This window comes from Lepidochelys kempii, chromosome 5 (assembly GCF_965140265.1).
Source record: "Lepidochelys kempii isolate rLepKem1 chromosome 5, rLepKem1.hap2, whole genome shotgun sequence".
Classification (NCBI taxonomy): domain Eukaryota; kingdom Metazoa; phylum Chordata; order Testudines; family Cheloniidae; genus Lepidochelys; species Lepidochelys kempii.
Window position 1 is genome coordinate 28,105,040 of NC_133260.1, and position 20,447 is coordinate 28,125,486.

The 20,447-nt window shown below is 43.1% G+C and overlaps 1 protein-coding gene across 2 annotated transcripts in view; it reads right to left on the reverse strand.

Annotated features, from left to right (window-relative positions):
* FYB1 (FYN binding protein 1) overlaps positions 1 to 20,447 on the reverse strand; it is a 118,022-nt gene that overhangs the window by 39,804 nt on the left and 57,771 nt on the right. For both annotated transcript variants that reach the window (XM_073343826.1, XM_073343825.1), the window contains exon 3: positions 986 to 1,169. In XM_073343826.1, coding sequence (XP_073199927.1) covers positions 986 to 1,169 — 184 coding nt within the window. The remainder of the gene's footprint in view (positions 1 to 985; positions 1,170 to 20,447) is intronic.

Consider the following 20,447-nt stretch of genomic DNA (forward strand, 5'->3'; position numbering starts at 1 on the left):
ATGTACAGGAATGCTTTTTAAGGTGGCTGCAGGACCTGCTGTGGTTTAGCTGCTCTCTGGCCACTAGATGGAGCACTTAATGTACTTCATACTCAGTAATATATTCGTTGGGTTTATGAGAATTTTCTATCTGAAAATGTTTCTCAAGCTCAAGAACAGCAGCATCTTTAGACGGTGTGCTTTCACATAGTCAGTAGCAACATACAGTGTGTTGTGTGGTAAGAAAGAAACCTCTTATGTCTGAGAGACACTCTATGTGTGCAATAAGTTGTTTACCGCAAAATTGCTTATTTTGAATACTGAACCTGCTTCCATTTGCTTTTCACTTTAGAAGCATATGCATTTAACACTTTGGCGGCCAGCAGGTGCCGACTTGGCAAGCCAAATTTGAGAAGAGCATGAAAATAGCACCACAATGGGTAATAGAGGCTCTGAAATGTAAAACTATGAGCCAAGTTCCTCTCTCATGTGTGCAGTCTCACCTACTATCCCCCAGCCCTATTGCACAGTATGCACTGACTGGTGCCCATTGACTTCTCTGTCTCTTCCCTCCTCTGCCATTGGCCCAGAGTGCTGGAGTAAGGTTCTTAGTTGCTGCTGCTGACTGGACTACTTATTCCCTACACATAAGGGAGAGGACAGAGCACCCGCCCTTATACCTTTGTGATACAGGACATGGAAGGAGTTTTCTCCCACCACCACCTGTAGAGTGCAAGGGAGGGATTTGATAGTATATTTCCTGGGGCTGGCAGCAATCAGCTAAGTAGAAGGTCTCATCAGCTAGGGCCCAATCCAAGTTCCATTATAGTCCATGTAAAGACTCTCACTTTAATAGCAGACTCAATGTGGCATGGGAGCTTGGGTCTCCAGGCACCTGAGAGCTGGCCTTAAACTGCCACTGCCTGAGCATGCTGGTTTCCCATGATAGACATGAGCTGGAAAGTAACAGCAAAATATAAGCAAAACGGATTTCATGTTCACTTACAAGGGATCAGAGCTGGGTTTGATGTTTCTGGGAGGTAGGCTGGGAACTGGTGGTGCTTGGGTTGATGGGTGAGAAGCTGAAGGAGGAGGCGGTGGTGGTATCTGTGTAGCAGAATGTGAGGGTGGAGGTAAAGATGAGGAGAGCACTGAGTGGGAGATCTGTTTAACAGCTTCTTTGTTAGAACCTAAAACCAACAAAACAAAGACAATTTATCTAGTTAGCAACTCAAGATGATCCAAAGCCAAAACATTGCTTGTTTAGATAAACTCTAGATATAACATATTAATAGGATACATACCCAGAAATTAACATGTTATTTAAATATTTGTAGAGGTGCATGGTGCCTTATAATACATACAGAGACAGATATTATTTGTATTATTGCAGCATCTAGGAGTCCCAGCCATGGACCCCATTGTGCTAGGCAGTACAAACCCAGAACAAAAAGATGGTCCCTGCTTCAAACAATTTACAATCTAAGTGTAAGATAAGAGACAACAGATAGATACTGTACCTTGGGGGAACACCCTACACCCCCATGTTCATCTTTATAAAATGATTGTGTGGTATCCAATGCAAATTTTATCACGTTGGGTGTCTTCGGAAGGCTCATGATGCGCTGAGCATGGGTGTTATAATGATGTTATAAAAACAATAAAGAGTCTGGTGGCACCTTAAAGGCTAACTGATTTATTTGAGCATAAGCTTTTGTGGGTAAAACCCCACTTCTTCAGATGCATGGAGTGAAAGTTACAGATGCAGACATAAATACACTGACACATGGAGTTACCTCCCAAGTGGTGAGCCAGTGCTGACAGGGCCAATTCTATCACGGTGGCTGTGGTCCACGCCCAACAATAGATGAGGAGGTGTCAATTCCAGGAGAGGCAAAGCTGCCTCTGTAATGAGCCAGCCACTCCCAGTCCCTATTCAAGCCCAAATTAATGTGTTAAATCTTCAAATGAATTTTAGTTCTGCTGTTTCTCTTTGAAGTCTGTTTCTGCAGTTTTTTTGTTCAAGTATAGCTACTTTCAAATCTGTTATAGAATATCCAGGAAGATTGAAGTGTTCTCCCACTGGCTTTTGTGTGTTACCATTCCTGATGTCCGATTTGTGTCCATTTATTCTTTTACGTAGGGACTGTCAGGTTTGGCCAATGTACCTGGCAGAGAAGCATTGCTGGCACATGATGGCATAAATAACATTAGTAGACATGCAGGTGAATGAGCCTCTGATGGTGTGGCTGATGTGGTTGGGTCCTCTGATGGTGTCGCTAGAGTAGATATGGGGAGAGAGTAGGCAACGAGGTTTGCTACAAGGATTGGTTCCTGGGTTAGTGTTTCTGTGGTGTGTAGTTGCTGGTGAATATTGGCTTCAGGTTGGGAGGCTGTCTGTAAGTGAGGACTGGCCTGTCTCCCATGGTCTGAGAGAGTGAGGGTTCATTTTCCAGGATAGGTTGTAGATCGTTGATAATGTGCTGGAGAGGGTTTTAGCTGGGGGCTATACGTGATGGCCAGTGGTGTTCTGTTATTTTCCTTGTTGGGCCTGTCCTGCAGTAGGTGATTTCTGGGTATCTGTCTCGCTCTGTCAGTCTGTTTCCTCACTTCCCCAGGTGGGTATTATAGTTTTAAGAATGCTTGATAAAGATCTTGTAGGTGTTTCTGAGGGACTGGAGCAAATTCGGTTGTCTCTTAGGGCTTGGCTGTAGACAATGGATCATGTGATGTGTCCTGAATGGAAGCTGGAGGCATGTAGGTAGGCATAGCGGTCAGTAGGTTTCCGGTATAGGGTGGTGTTTATGTGACCATCACTTATTGGCACTGTAGTGTCCAGGAAGTGTATCTCTTGTGTGGACTGGTCCAGCCTGAGGTTGATGGTGGGGTGGAAATTGTTGACATCCAGGTGGAATTCTTCAAGGGTCTCCTTCCGTTGGTCCATATGATGAAGATGTCATCAATGTAGTGCAAGTAGAGGAGGGGCGCTAGGGGACGAGAGCTGAGGAAGCATTGTTCTAAGTCAACCATAAAAATGTTGGCATTCTGTGGGGCCATGGGGGTACCCATAGTAGTGCCGCTGACTTGAAGGTATAAGTCGTCCCCAAATCTGAAATGGTTGTGGGTGAGGACAAAGTCACAAAGCTCAGCCACCAGGTGTGCCGTGGCCTCATCAGGGATACTGTTCTTGACAGCTTGTAGTCCATCCTCATATGGAATATTGGTGTAAAGAGTTTCTACATCCATGGTGGCCAGGATGGTGTTTTCAGGAAGATCACCAAAGCATTGTAATTTCCTCAGGAAGTCGGTGATGTCTCGAATATTGCTAGGGGTCCTAGTAGCATAGAGTCTGAGGAGAGAGTCCAAATAGCCAGATAATCCTATATAAGCTATAAGAGTGCCGATGCCTGAGATGATGTGTTATATATATATATAATATATAATGATCATATATATTAATGATGTTATAGTAATTGTTATAGTAATGTTATAGGTTATAATTTCATATATATAGTTATGAGGCTGAAAACGTATCCTCATGGCTTAAAGCAAGCTCAGGCAAAAATCTCTCCAAGAACAGAGAGGAAGTTCACACCTCATCAGGGCATGTATGGAACAATACCAGCCCAGCCACACAGGAACAAAGGACGCTGGCCTAGGCAGCAACAAAAGAATCTGTTAGACTCTCGAGGGAATCAACCCCCCTTCCTTTGATCAATTTGGAACTGCGATGAGGTAATGCTCACCTACTCTGAAGGGTGGGGGGCTGGGGCGGCAAAGCCAAAGGGAAGAAAGGACATTATAAAAGGGAGAGAAATTTGCCATGCTCTCTCTCTCTTCCACCTACATCTACAGACACCACACCAAGTGATTGAAGTGCTGATCAAAGAGGAGAGCCTGGCTGAAGAGCAACTGGCCAGCTTGTAGTGAGAACCATAGAATCATAGAATATCAGGGTTGGAAGGGACCCCAGAAGGTCATCTAGTCCAACCCCCTGCTCAAAGCAGGACCAATTCCCAGTTAAATCATCCCAGCCAGGGCTTTGTCAAGCCTGACCTTAAAAACCTCTAAGGAAGGAGATTCTACCACCTCCCTAGGTAACACATTCCAGTGTTTCACCACCCTCTTAGTGAAAAAGTTTTTCCTAATATCCAATCTAAACCTCCCCCACTGCAACTTGAGACCATTACTCCTCGTTCTGTCATCTGCTACCATTGAGAACAGTCTAGAGCCATCCTCTTTGGAACCCCCTTTCAGGTAGTTGAAAGCAGCTATCAAATCCCCCCTCATTCTTCTCTTCTGCAGGCTAAACAATCCCAGCTCCCTCAGCCTCTCCTCATAACTCATGTGTTCCAGTCCCCTAATCATTTTTGTTGCCCTTCGCTGGACTCTCTCCAATTTATCCACATCCTTCAGTGTGGGGCCCAAAACTGGACACAGTACTCCAGATGAGGCCTCACCAATGTCGAATAGAGGGGAACGATCACGTCCCTCGATCTGCTCGCTATGCCCCTACTTATACATCCCAAAATGCCATTGGCTTTCTTGGCAACAAGGGCACACTGCTGACTCATATCCAGCTTCTCGTCCACTGTCACCCCTAGGTCCTTTTCCGCAGAACTGCTGCCTAGCCATTTGGTCCCTAGTCTGTAGCTGTGCATTGGGTTCTTCCGTCCTAAGTGCAGGACCCTGCACTTATCCTTATTGAACCTTATCAGATTTCTTTTGGCCCAATCCTCCAATTTGTCTAGGTCCTTCTGTATCCTATCCCTCCCCTCCAGCGTATCTACCACTCCTCCCAGTTTAGTATCATCCGCAAATTTGCTGAGAGTGCAATCCACACCATCCTCCAGATCATTTATGAAGATATTGAACAAAACCGGCCCCAGGACCGACCCTTGGGGCACTCCACTTGATACCGGCTGCCAACTAGACATGGAGCCATTGATCACTACCCGTTGAGCCCGACAATCTAGCCAGCTTTCTACCCACCTTATAGTGCATTCATCCAGCCCATACTTCCTTAACTTGCTGACAAGAATACTGTGGGAGACCGTGTCAAAAGCTTTGCTAAAGTCAAGAAACAATACATCCACTGCTTTCCCTTCATCCACAGAACCAGTAATCTCATCATAAAAGGCGATTAGATTAGTCAGGCATGACCTTCCCTTGGTGAATCCATGCTGGCTGTTCCTGATCACTTTCCTCTCATGCAAGTGCTTCAGGATTGATTCTTTGAGGACCTGCTCCATGATTTTTCCAGGGACTGAGGTGAGGCTGACTGGCCTGTAGTTCCCAGGATCCTCCTTCTTCCCTTTTTTAAAGATTGGCACTACATTAGCCTTTTTCCAGTCATCCGGGACTTCCCCAGTTCGCCACGAGTTTTCAAAGATAATGGCCAATGGCTCTGCAATCACAGCCGCCAATTCCTTCAGCACTCTCGGATGCAACTCGTCCGGCCCCATGGACTTGTGCACGTCCAGCTTTTCTAAATAGTCCCTAATCACCTCTATCTCCACAGAGGGCTGGCCATCTCTTCCCCATTTTGTGATGCCCAGCGCAGCAGTCTGGGAGCTGACCTTGTTAGTGAAAACAGAGGCAAAAAAAGCATTGAGTACATTAGCTTTTTCCACATCCTCTGTCACTAGGTTGCCTTCCTCATTCAGTAAGGGGCCCACACATTCCTTGGCTTTCTTCTTGTTGCCAACATACCTGAAGAAACTCTTCTTGTTACTCTTGACATCTCTGGCTAGCTGCAGCTCCAGGTGCGATTTGGCCCTCCTGATATCATTCCTACATGCCCGAGCAATATTTTTATACTCTTCCCTGGTCATATGTCCAACCTTCCACTTCTTGTAAGCTTCTTTTTTATGTTTAAGATCTGCTAGGATTTCACCATTAAGCCAAGCCAAGCCATCTAACTCTGTAAGGGCACTGAAAGTGTTAAGATCAGCTTAGGATGTGTTTTGCTTTTATTTCATTTGACCAAATCTGACTTGTTATGTTTTGACTTATAATCACTTAAAATCGATCTTTATAGTTAATACATTTGTTTATTCTACCTGTATCAGTACATTTGGTTTTAAGTGTGTCAGAGGCTCCCCTTGAGATAACAAGCCTGATACATATCAATTTCTTTGTTAAATTGACAAACTCATATAAGCTTGCAGTGTCCAGCGAGCATAACTGGACACTGCAAGACGGAGGTTCCTAGGGTTGGGTCTGGGACTGGAGATATAGGGTACTGTCATTCAGTTGCACAATCCAAGGAGTAGCTTACTTGCTAGAGGCTGTGTGTGAACAGCCCAGGAGTGGGGGTTCTCACAGCAAAGCAAGGTAAGGCTGGCTCCCAGAGTCAAGGATTGGGGTGACCTAGCAGATCACTGGTCCAGATACCACCAGAGGGGAACATCACATACAACAGTGGGGATAGTACAAGAAAACAATGAGGACATACTGGTCAGCATGATAAGCTGTAGTATCAGCACACCAGCCAACATGAAAAAATTATAATAGGTGATGTTGATAGTGAAGCCCAAAATTAACGCAGCCAATTTTTTTTTCCATTTTAAGACCCTGTTTTCAGTTGCGTATAACTTTTCCAAACTTTAAACATGGGCTGAAATTTCCCATTCTAGGCATCTCCCTCACATTGAATTTTTAGAGGGTTTTAGCAACAATGGTTCATCTGTCTCTGTGAATGAAATTAGGGAAAATACATTGTTTTGTTCATGATAAGAAAATCTTATCATTGTTTCATTGAGAAGCTGTGCCACTGTCTTTCATTGGAGCAGAGACTTCAAATTTGGAAGTGGGGTGGGATTGTGTGTTGCTCTGGTGTTAGGGACATATTCTTTGCTGTGCCTGTGAAAATCCACCTAAATCTGGCCAAATTATAAACCTCTGAGAATAATCCCAGTTCACACATGCTAATAGTCTTGATCTGAAGACATCAAGAGATGGAGAATTCACCACTTCCCTTGGTACTTTGTTCCAATGGTTAATTCCCTCATAGTTAAAAAAACTTTGATTAATTTCTCATCTGAATTTGTCTGGCTCCAGCTTCCAGTCATTGGTTCTTGTCATGCTTTTCTCTGCTACATTAGAGAGCTTTTCAGTACCCAACATTTTCTCCCTGTGCTTTATTAATATTGTGTAGTGCTAGTTTTTTAATCAGAATGTCATGCAGTATTAAACCAAACTCCTTACAATAGTCTAAGTATATTACATCTATGCAATTACCTTTGTCAACCAAACTTGTAATCTCATCAATGAATGAATCAGTTTTGTTTGACAAGTCCTATTTTCAGTAGAATCACATTAACTGGCATTAATTATAGTCCTATCCTTTAGTTCTTTATTAATTGAATCCCATATCAGCTTTTTCATTATTTTACCCTATGCAACCTTAATCCTCCCCTCTTGTGCAGTCTTTAATTACACAATCACATTTCCCCACACACACACTTCTTTAGTGATTTCTATTGGACCTATGTGCTCAGCATAGAGAGTAAGAGCTATAAAATCTGGTTTGTACTAGCCCACTGTTGGCACTTAAGATATACTAAATAATTACATTCTTTACAAAGCTCTGTCCTTGCCTCCGTGGGTCCCGCATTTCCTGGCAGATTTCACTAGCCTCAGAGGCTCACTGTGACCCTCTGAGGCTAGTGGATAATACTTTCTCTAGAGACAAGGGTCACAGTCTACTGAGCCATTTTCATCATGAGCCATTTTCATCATAAGCCAGCAAGGGAGGTGAGGAGAAGTTATCCTTCCTTGCACAGTCTCTGTTGTCTCCCAGTCTCAGTGATTAATCAGGGGACAAAGGTGGGGGGGAAGCCCAGGCCCACCCTCTACTCCGGGCTCCAGCCCAGGGACCCTAATAGTATCAACTATGGTAGCTGACCTTTTAGAAACATGACATGTACAATTCCCTGGGCCACTTCCCCCACAGCAGCCCTCACTTCCTCAAGCTCCACTTCATCCTTACCTCAGGGCCTCCTTCCTTGTGCCTGATATGGTGTGTACAGCTCAGCCTCTCCAACAGCACAACTTCCTTCCACAGCTCCTGACATGCACACCCACCTGACTGACTGAGAGGCTTTTAACTAGTTTCAGCCAGCCGCTGATTGGCTTCAGGTGTCCCAATCAACCTAGCATTCTCCCTGCCTTCTGGAAAGTTCTTAATTGGCCCCAGGTGTCTTAATTGACCTGGAGCAGCTTCCATTTCACTTAACCTGGTACCAGGGATTTGTTTAGCCTGGAGCTAATATATCTATCTCCCACTACTTTTCTATAGCCATCTGGCCTTGCCCCGTCACAATTCATTCTCAAAATGTTTCTTTTTTCTTTTGTCTCTGTGGGCCTCATTATCTCCTGTGTTGCACCTTCTGTAGTCATCCACACTTGTGCAAACTGAAACCAATGTGGGTGCAAAATACTTCCATTCTAGTGTTGAAATTAATGGGACTATTTGTGAAGGAAACTACCACTCAGTGAAAATAGTGCTGGCAAAATCAGGTCCACAGTGATTGCAGATTAAACCATAATAATGTTTACTGCTTCTTTTCTGCTTTAATTGGATGTTTTGAATTAACCTTAGTTCCATATTTGTCTGTTTCTGCAAGTCTTAATACACAGCATGGAAAGGAGCTATATTAGTGATGGAATTGGAGTCAGCTGAGAACACTCAGGTAAAACAGAAAGAGAAGCAATAATGAAATACCATTGTGGTTGCTCATGTAAATCAACACCATTCAAAGACCTGGTGAATCATTATCATTGTGCACTAGCCTCAACCACTGGCACACCAAAAGACTCCTTCCTCTCCATTACAGATCTCTTTGGTTTTCAGACATCCTGCACCAGATCCAGACAGAGGAGTGGAAAGCCGAGCACCGATGGCAGAAAATGAAAGCTGAATCAGACAGGATGAATAACAAATTACTTGAAGCCTGTGCTGAGGCTGTATGACAGGTCAAGAGAACCTTCCTTTCAGCCTCCATTGAAGCTGCCAAATCCCACCCCAAGGAGCTGTCCAAGGCATAAACTGATTCAGCAATCCTGAGTGCCTACAACCTGGATCAGAGCTAAGTACCAAGCGCTGCAAAGAATTATCCTACTTCACCGAAAAAATCACACACATTAGGAAGACTCCTCAAGCAGCATGGATCTACTCCACCTGCACCCACCAACCAACCGCCCAGCTGCTTTCCCACAGATCAGTACACTCACTCATCAAGAAGTTCTAGACACATCTAAAGGAGTCCCAACTCAAGACTTGTGAAATTGCACCTCCACCACTAGACCCCTCACTTGTGGAGTCCCACAAGGAACAATTCTCTGTCCAGTTCTTTGCAACATTCAGCTATTAGGTGTACTGATCATACAACATGGACTCAGGTGCCAGAACTATGCAGAAGATAAATAGTTCCACCTATCCTTCACCACAGATGACCATACCACTACCAGCAAGATGGCCCAGTGCTTGGATAAGATCAGCTCATGGATGAAGAACAGCTGGCTGAAACTGAACCTGAGCAAGACTGAGGTGATGCTGGAGGGCAGAGGATAATACTTTGAAAAGTTTTCCATCACAATGCCATCACCTTTGATTGAAGATACACACCCACAATTGGTCATTTCAGTCCATACTTTTGGAGTGCTCTTTGATTTCGCACTGATGCTGAGCTCTCACATAGCATCATCCATGAGTAATGCTCTCTATCATCTCCAGTTGGCTAGGAGGCTCTGTCCCATCCTGGTAGAAGGTGACCTGGCCTTAGTTATTCATGCCTTTGTCACCTCTTGGCTAGATTGCAGCAATGTGATATACCTGGAACGAAGCCTTCAGCACTTAGGGGATTTCCACTGGTACAGAACACTGCTGCACTTCTCAGTAACACAGGCTACTGTGAGCACATCAGTCTTCTGTTCTCTACACTGGCTTCCCATAGAATTTTTAATCAAATTCTAGGTGTGGTCCTTATCTTGAAGGCGCCCCAAGGCCTGGGCCCAGGATATTTAAAAGACAACCTAAAGCCTTGGGATAAAGACCCTGGTTGACAACTAACCCCTTCCCCTGGTACAATGGTACTTTCTGTTGCAAGGATAGAGCTTGTCTGTGTGAGAGTGAGAACAATCTTGGGGGCTGGTCTGATACTGTAAAATGAACTCTTCTAGGAACTCATCACCTTCTTCTCTGAATGCAGGGTGCACTTCTTTGACCTTGCCTTCTCTAACATAAGTACATAGAAATATGTATAACAACACAAAACAAAATATCTACCACAACAAGACCCTCCACTGCACACGGATCTCCTCTGGGGAGAGGATGAAAGAACAAACAACACATGACAGCTGTGTAGTCACATTACTGAATGCACTACTGGAAGGCACTCAGATACTATGGTGATGAGTGCAATATGAGAACCTATATACATAAGAATGGCCATACCAGGTCAGACCAGTTGTCCATCTAGTGCAGTATCCTGGCTTTTGACAGTAGTCAGTTCCAGATGCTTCAGAGGGAATGAACAGAAAAGGTCAATTTCAAGCAATCCATCCCCTATCATCCATTCCCAGCTTTTGGTACTTGGACGTTTAGGGACACCTGGAGCATGGCCAATAATAGCCAAGTCTTCACTGAACTCATCTAATTGTAATATTGAATCGAATCACTAGGGCCTAATTCTGTCACATTTACACTGATGGTTCTTTCCTATGCAAGTAGTTGAATTTGCTTCAATGGGACTGCTTATTAAGCATTGTGAGTATGCTTTCAGAATCAGACTCTGAAATAAAAATGAAATCTGGATCTGATACTTGAGAGCACTTAAGCTTGTGCTTAATTTTAAGTCTATGCTTAAGTTCCATTGACTTCAATGTGACTTTTATTTTCCTGAATCAGGGGAGAAATAAAAAGTGATCAGTAAAATAAGAGTAAAGATGATTTTAATTTACATTATGAACCTCTCCTTTTCAGGTATAAATCATGGCTGAAGGTGGTCTCAAAAAGTCATAGCCTGCTAGCCTGTTTTCCATAAACACTGTGGCTATTTTTCACAGAAATTGCATAAAACTCATCAGTTTGAACACTTTTAGTTACAGAACACCTCAAACGTAGATTGTAAATATTTGACAGATTATTATGCATCTTTCTAATTCAAAAACAAGTTTGTTTTTAACGAATTCAGGCCATTAGTCATTGATGTCTGGGAAGCAGTCACTTTCCATTATTTTTTCTTTTCTTTCAATCATAGAACGTTAGATGCCTGACAGAAAACAGAAGAGAGTTATTCCATAATTAAGATTCTTTTAACATATTGACCACTTCCTAGAAATATAAGTGCTATTGGACCTTTAACTGTGATTGTTCTTTTCTTTCATGTTTTCTGTCAAGATCCTTAGGGCTCAGTTCTCCACTGCTGAAGATGCAAGGGTGCAGGCTGAACGCAGGGAGCCAGTTATGGTTCCCAGATCTAGCACTGTCACTCTGACTTATATCACCTGAATAAGTGATGTTATACCAGTGAAGGGCTCTAATGGATGTAACAGACAAGAGAATCTAGCTTTTCATATTGTTTTAACAGAGCCTTTTGGAAGGGTGGTGAAGGGGAGATGAATATAATTTACTGAGCTATTTTAAAAGGTCACCAGCAACTCACATACAACCGAACACCAGTACACATCTCTCCGAATCCTCTGCTTCCTACTGTTCTGGAACAAAACCACCCAACATCATGTAAGCAATCACTACAATTAAAAATGCAGCTCCCAACTCCTGTATTACTCCTGGGGGAATTCTGCACCACTGCATGACACAGAATTTTGCAGAAATTAACATTGTGTGCGCAGAATTTCCTTTCCTCCACAGAAATGGGCTGCAGTGCTGCTAGCTGCCTCTAAGGGCCACTGGATCTGGCAGAGCGCAGCTTGCACATAGAAGACACTGCTGGAGGGAGGGAGAGGACACTAGAGAGTTCCTGGAAGCTGCAGTTCCCAGCATGCCCTGAGGGAAAGAGAGTGTGGTGCGCAGGAAACTCCATGCAAGCCTGGGACTAAGCATCAGACTGTTTCTCCCTCTGGTTCCCTGGGAGGGAGGGGGGAGAGGCGAGGATGTCTGGGCTGGGGGCCATGGCTGGGCTCTGGGGGGGAGGGGGTGCAGGTATCTGGCCGGAGGGGGGCGTGGCTGGGCTCTATGGAGGAGGGGTTCAGGTGTATTGGCTGGAGGAGGCCCTGCAGCTGGGCTCTGGGGGGAGCGGGGGAAGGGGTGGTGGGTGTCTGGCTCCCCAGCTGTGCTCTGGGGCGGGGAAAGGGGTAGAGAAACAGGAACTGGGTTGTCATAGGGGTTTCTTTAACTTTCTACTCTTGGGGGAATTTTTGTGTGTGTTTGTATTGTTACAGACATACTTGCTGACAAGTATTTTCAAATACATTACCAAAATAATTGAAACTGGCATGATTATGTAGTGTTATTTTGACAAATAAAATTTGCAGAATTTTTTAGAATTTTAAAATATTGTGTGCAGGATTTTAATTTTTTTGGCACAGAATTTTAAATTTTTTGGTGCAGGATGCCCCCAGGAGTACTGTATCTTCCATGGGTTAGATTGTGCCTGGCCCTTATTCCATGTTTACATAGGGAGTGCTTGCACAGAGAGGTCAAGAAGAACTGCAGCCCCATGTGTAAAAATAGCCACTGCAATCAGTGGACATTGACCTTCTGTAACCCCTGATCCATATCAGGTGATGGGGACTAGTAAATAAAAACTAGTCTTTTACCAGCATGTGTATGACACCTTATTACTGTGCACTCTGGGGACTGTAGAGGATGTACTGTGCCTGTTCCTCCACAGATGATCCATGGCACCTCAAAGGGCGGAGAGGAAGCAGGACCATGGGTCAGCCCATTATATACCAGCCAATGGAGCTCCCCTACCATACCAAGTGATAGTTTCCTGCATCCCACACAGTGATGTAGGAGAAGCAGCACAGCCTAAATGACACAGTCAAGTTCTATGCAGTGTTGTTGTAGCCATCTCGGTCCCAGGATATTAGAGAGACAAGGTGGGTGAGGTAATATCTTTTACTGGACCAACTTCTATTGGTGAGAGAGACAAGCTTTCAAGCTCATCAACAGAAGCAAGCTCCCCTCAGACCAGGAAACACCAACTCAAAGTGGCACCAGACCCCCCTACCAGAACAATACAGGCAAAATCTGAAGACATATTTCTACTGCTACAATGATCAACATCCTCCACAACACACCTTTCAAGATCCATGGGTCCTACACATGCCTATCACACTATGTGGTGTACCTCATCCAGTGCACTAAATGCCCTACTAAGAACTATGTGGGTGAAACCAATCACTATACTCTCAAATGAACTCATGCAGGAAAATTATAACAGACAGACACCATATCACCTGTGGGAGAATATTTTCCACAGAGCAATCACTCTATATCTGACCTATCAGTCCTCAACCTCAAAGGAAACCTGCACAACACTTCCAAAAGATGAGCCTGGGAGCTTAAATTCATAACTTTGCTAGACATGAAAAATCATGGTCTTAATAAAGACACTGGAGGTATGGCTTATTACAACAATCTGTAACCCACGAACTCTCTTTTTTGTCCTATGACTACAGGGGTGTTAATGGGCCACTTCATGTTGAATGGTCCTGCCTATTATGTACTGACTACTTATGCTAAACTATCAGGTCTATCTTGTATTTCGCTGTGAAGCTCTTATTACCTTTCTCAGACCTGAAGAAGAGCTCTGTGTAGCTTGACAGCCTGTCCTTCTCAGCAACAGAAGTTGGTCCAATTAAATATATTGCTTCACCACCTTGTCTCTTGAACAATCAAGTTCAGCATTTTATCCCTACTTCACTGATTTCAGAAGCCTTCTCATTACTTGCACTAATCTCATCCTAATTTTACTAATTTCCAACATCTTCCCGTCCTCCCTACAGTTCTAATAACAGTGTTCCTTCATTTTGCACACACCACAATGGAAACCTCCATGGACACCTCGATGAAATATTAACTTGACCTTCCTCACATGAGGCCTGAGCCTGTGTGATGAGGAACACTCCTGATCGGTACTGAATGCTTTCTACTTTCACTGGTGTAAAGAACAGATGATGATGATGAACACCTCCAACAAGGCACCAACCAACTCACAGCAGAACTGGTTGATTTCAAAATTTGAGAAGGTGGGGACAATTTTTATGACATGTTCTCAAAAAACATTTTCTCCCCCCCCCCCCCAACCATTTATACTGCTGGTCAAAAGGTTTTGTATTTTTTTTTTTTTAAAAGAGGAAACATTTTCAAACAGTTTTACTGCAGAGGCAACATGTAGTGGGGAATGCAGAGTCAAATGCCCCTCCAGATTGGCCTGCTGGGGGAGGAGAGAAAGAGGGGCTCTGTCCTCCTCTCCCTGCCCCTCCCCATCAGCATGTTCTGCTGCTTCTGCATGAGAGAGATTGGCTGGGAGGCAGCAGCGGCCTACTCCCTGCCTGGGCTTGGCTGCTGGGGACAGAGGCCCAGCATGCTGGGGCAGAAGGGCGGGCTCTGGCTCACTGGGCCCCTGTTCCTGGCAGCCAAACCTGGGCAGGGAGCGGGTCCCCACTGCCTCCTAGCGAGGTTCTCTCAGGCAGAAGTGGCTCCATCCCACTCTCCGTCCAGTTGTCAGGGAGAGCAGCTGAAGTGCAGGAGGGAGGCTCAGGGAGAGAAAGACAGAGCCCCCCCCCTCCTCACAGGTAACGTGGGGTGGGAATAGCATGGTGTTCCTAGCCTGGGCACAGGGCGGTGTGGGAGGCACTGGGCAGAGGAGACACGTGGGGCAGTCACGTGTCCTCCCCTTTAGATTGTGCTCCCCCAGTATGAGGAGGCATGAGTCGTCTATGCCTAGTGCACAGTGTTATGTCTCCATCCACTGTTTCTTCAACCTCACTTTTGATCCTTCCAGAGACACAGTCAAACTCTTTCATTTCCTCAAATCTACATACAACAAGTATATTATCCAGGAATACATGGAAGAGCTAGAGACTACAGTCATGAGAACATGAGAAAAAGACAGACAGATGCAGAGAGGCTGGATGTCACCAACTTGTTGATGAGGTAGCAAAGAAATACAGGTCGGAAAATGAGTGGTAGTTGTCATGAATTTCCCAAAGTGTTTATATGCCTCCTCTTTCAACAATAGAGAAACACATTTCACCGTTTTTTGGGGGTTTTTTTTGGCAGAGAAGTACATTCAAGCTCGCTGATTCTAATTCTGTGAATTTCAATAATCATTACAAAATATTTGCCATCTGAAAATTGTACATACTTTCATAGATTTTTATAAATATTTTGTATTAAATTTTGCAAATTTCTTGAGATTTTTTCAGTTTTAGTAGGAAACATTTGAAAAAGCAAAAGCAATCACATTTAGTCACTTCTATCTGAGAGCCTGGGGAGGTTTATTGGTTTTAAAAAGAGCTTGCTTGCAGCTCTGGCTGTAAAACAAAGAAGCTGCAACAGTGCTTGTTACAGCCGAGCACCCACTTCCTACTTTATTTATGTTTTGCAGAAAACTGTTCTCAGCTCAGCTTCCCTATCTTGCATGCTATTTTAGCAACAGACCAATTAGTCTAGGTTTCCCACTAATATTATTTTAGAGTTGCCCAAAATAAACAACCATGCTCATAGCATTATTGAAACTGAAATCTTTTTAATAAGTATCACACTGCTATCATTTATGTTACTGTGAAAGAGGCACAAAGATGCTAATTATTGCAGGCACCTGGAATGCCTACTAAAGTGAAGTTTACAAAAAGTTTTAGTTATGGCTACCTGTTTTTGCATGCCCATGACTTTTCAAAAAAATTTCTTTCTGTGCAGAAATTTTACATGTGAGGGCCTTGATTCTGCATTGAGAACTACGTAGCACTATCACTCTCCTCCCTTCTTCTCTGACACGCTGTTCTCCCCCATATCCCTCCCCATCCTGCACAGCCCCGATACAACCCCTCCCTACCTTGCCTCCTCTTACTCCAGTTAGGTGATGGAGCTTCCTCTGCTTGCTCTGTAGCAAAAGAAATTGCCCCTACCTCAGGGAATTCTCCAATACAAATCTCCAGCTGCTCGAAGTCGACTTTGTGCCGTGTAAGGGTCACAAAAGAAACATGGCAAACTGGAGAATCTGGCCCTCAGTTTTTAAACAGAACTTCACACTGGTAACAGAATCTAACACACTGTTATTAAAATACTTAGCTCCTACTTAATGCCTTAATTTTCAAAACACTGTACAAACACTTATTAATCCTCATTCCTGTTTTTGAACTGTGGTAATGGAGACATGGAGTGTTTAAGGGCAATGTGCTCAAACTTAAGTGTTTAAATTCAGCACCTAAATCCATAATTAGAGCCTGAGATCCTTAAGAAAATAAAAACAAAACCCAACCATCTTCAGCACATGCGTAAATTTACGAACCCAAGTAAACCCACAGACTTCAATGGGACTATTCTGGTGAATAAAGTTATTCAATGTGTGTTTGCAGGACTGAGCCCTTTGGCTTCTAAATAGGTGGCCAGATATTAAGAAGTGTTAAAGATATGCAGCACTCATTGATGTCAGTGAAGTTGCTTCAAATTTACATTGATGCAACTGAGAGCAGAAATCTGGCCCCTTTTATGGAGGTACCAGAGATTTAATTAATGCCAAACTGTCAGACAAAACTCCTGATTATTTGAAATAAATCCTTAATAACTGATATTGAAGTATTTACAGATATTAGCCAATTAATTTTCATGCTAGAAGAGTTTATTTCTATAGTTTTTGCCAACAAAAAAAATCCTAATTTAAATTATTCAGACATAGAATATGTATGTTCTAATAAGATGCTGATAATTTAAAATAAATCATTAATAAACCATTGATTCAGTTCAGAAAGGGCAGGGAAAGGAAAAGGGGTGTGGGGGGGGCCGCAGGGGAGATTTATTAGAAAAGGCACAAATTAATCTAAACACAACAATTTGGTGTCTCCTCTGTTTCCCAAATTAGCAAATTGGAGGCACTTTGGATGAAACACCGATCATTCAATTTTAAAAACATTCAGATCTTTTTATATGGCACGTAATAGTAACAACAGTTGATAGAAGACAAGTGGTATTTTAATTAAAAATTAATTATAAGGTTATATCCATTGGAGAGCTACGCAAAGCTTCACTCAGACAAGCAGTCCCACGCTTTGCATTCAAATGGTGCTTCTTTGCATATTTTCCATTCAAGAGCAGCACACAAGATGCATCATTGTTCCAAAAAGTATCACTTTACAGTATGTACATTTGGTCAAAAACTAGAAATAGTCACAAATTTTCAACTTACAAAAATAATATTGTAGAATAAAATATTTTTCCAAATAATAGGAAGTTTGGCATAAGTATATTTGTCTGCTAAATTCCTTATTATCTTTACCATAAAATGACTGAACCTTTTCTTTTTTTATTTTATTTTGGCTGCTGTTACATTTATTTAGTAATTAAGGCCAGGGATTTCAAAAATGACTAATGATTTTTCATGTTGAAATTTTTCAGTGCCCAACGTGCAATACCTTAAAGGGTCCTGATTCTCCGAATGTGGGTTCTTAGTACATTTTGAAAATCAGGCCCCTTTAAGGTAACCCCATGGGAGCCTGGTCTGCATAACTGAGGACAGAAACTATACCCAGTTGATCTTCTGTTTATTATTTCCATGTAAATGTATATTTCCCAGAGTATGCCAGAAGAATGTATGCACTGAGCTTTTATTTTAAATTTGGAACTGCTTTTTCTGTGGTAATTTTTTACTGGAGTTTTTGTATTTTATGCCCTTGAGATGGACAGTCAATACAAATAAAATAATGAGCATTATTTGTTTGACAAACTGTGGGCATACCTATGGCCCAGTGTAAATAAGAAATAATGATAGTAACACTGAATATTTGGAGACTCTCAGAAGAAATAATGGACAGCAGTCAGGGCTACCCCTGCGGCTCTGACCTGGCCCGTCCAGGAGGGTAAGAGAGTATCTGGGCCCCCTACTAATAAAGACTGAGAATGGTAATCTATCGCCCACCATAAAACATACAGTAGGACAACCAGTACTAAAGCAACCGTCGCTCGACGCTAGAGACCTTGCAAACTACTGTCTGAATTTGACAGTTGAGCAGTTTGCAAAAAACAGCCTCTGCCACCATCTGTGAGTGGCCAGTGTAATGGACCCCCTGAGTCATGCTTCAGGACAGAGAATGGCACAAAGTCAGCATTTCTTGCCCTGGCGGAAGACCTCCTCATGACCATAGACAAGAGATGTACTTCCAGACCCCTCCTGCAGGACCTCTCTGTGGCATTTGATACCACTGATCAGCAATACTCCTGCTGCAGGGATCAACAGAAATGCCCTGAAATGGCTCAGTTCCTTCCTCTGAGACTGACCACTGAGAGTCCTTATGAGAAATTGTTCCTCCACCTCTAGAGACCGCACCAGCGCAGTCCCACGAGGCCCGACCCTCTCCCCCACATTATTCAACGTCTGTATGGAGCGACTGAGAGAGCTGGCGAGACAACCCAGGCTGAAGTGCCAGAAGTACGCAGACTACTCCCAGCTTTATAAACGTGTAAACCATTTTGTCAACCTGCTTTCCTGGCTTCTCATTGCTTAGCTGACATCAGACCAGCGGGAACATAAGCAGGCCTAAGATAAACCCAGGCAAGACTGAGATGGTGCTGGTAGGAAGAGATATATGTGAAGCAATTGCCTTCTCTATGAAGGACATCTGCCCTCAAATTGCTGAGTTGCTCAGCTGCCTTTGGGTCCTTTTTCAGTCCTTGATGCTATTGGATGGCCAAATAGTTATGACAGCAAAACACTTTCACTTACATTTGCAACTTGCCAGAGGTTTGCACCTTAACTTATTTAACACAGAGCAGGCCATGCTGAGGCATTCACGATCTCCGGATTTAGTCACTGCAGTTCATGTCTAAGAATGAAACTAGACACCCTGAAAATGCTTCAACTTTTACAAAATGCAGCAATCTGTCCGGTCAGCAGTACGGATCACTGTGAATCTATCATCTGAGTGCTCCACTCCCTGTACTGGCTCCCCAGTGAATTCTGAGTCCAGTGCAAGGTCTCTGTCCTGATATTTAAAGACCTCCATGGGATTGCTTGGAAATACCTGAAAGATCACATCTCCCCCTTGTGCATGACTGCATATTGTATTTGGATTAAGGATTATTTCACTGGAACAATGGATTGATCAATCATTGGGGAGGCTTGTGACTGTGGGAGACAGAGCTTTCACAGGAAATGGATATATGCTGTGGAACAAACTCTTGCAAGAGACAGGAATGACCATGGACTTTATTACTTTTAGAACTAAATGCAGAACTCATTTCTTCAATTTAGTTTTCCTTCAACAAGTTCTTCACACATGCATGCGGACACCTGCACACTCAAAAAGCCACTCATTCACTCTGATATAGCCACCCCCCCAACCAAAATTAACAAAAGCCATAAACTAATCAAGCTGGTTTTCCAACAGAGAAAAGAAAAGGAGATGTGATTATTTGTATTTTTAAATACTCGGGGGTGCTCAGGAAATAGAGTGAGTCAGGCCATAAAAGCACAGAGAGAAATAAATAGGTGAACAACCAGATAGATGCATAGCAATCAGACCCACACGATAACAGAGGTTGTTCAAGTAGAAAGGACATTTTTCTTTTTGGAAAAATTTCCAAGAAAGAATTCAAAATTAACCTGAACCCAAAAGGAGCTGCAAGTGCTCAGCAGCTCTAAAAAAATCACGTATTTAGCTACTTAACTTTCTTCTTTTTATGTGGCATCTCCATTACTGGAGATTTGCAACCTAGGCAGCCCATTCCGTATGATCCACTGCTAATCTCTTTTTGGAGGAATAGCCCTTTTCATCTACTCAATGCCCAGCTGAGATCTTCTTTTTTTGGCTTCATCTTCTTCAGCCATCAACTTTTCCTATCAGTGCCTGTAAATATGCATGATTGCCCATTGAACCCATTAAAATGTGCCTTGCAAATTGAATCTTTCTTTTCATAAGATCTAGGACTAGCATTAACTAGGACTAGTTGAGTTCCAATCGTCTCCAATACTTTTTAATTGGGTACGCAGTCTGTCCATGATTTTTTCAGAATTCTTCTATACCACCATATTTTGAAGGATTGTAATTTCTTTATTATGAATTGTTTGAATGTCCGTTTTGCACCACTGTAATTTAACACAGGCCAAATGTAAGTTTTTAAGAGTCAGAATTTAGTTTTCAGACTTATGTCTCCTGTCATCGGATGTTTATTCTTCCAGAATGTCTCTTTGCTCTTGCTGTTCTGCTGCTGACTTTGGTGTCTGATCTTCCATTTTCTGTAATGATGCTTCCTAAGTAGCAATAATTTCTCACTT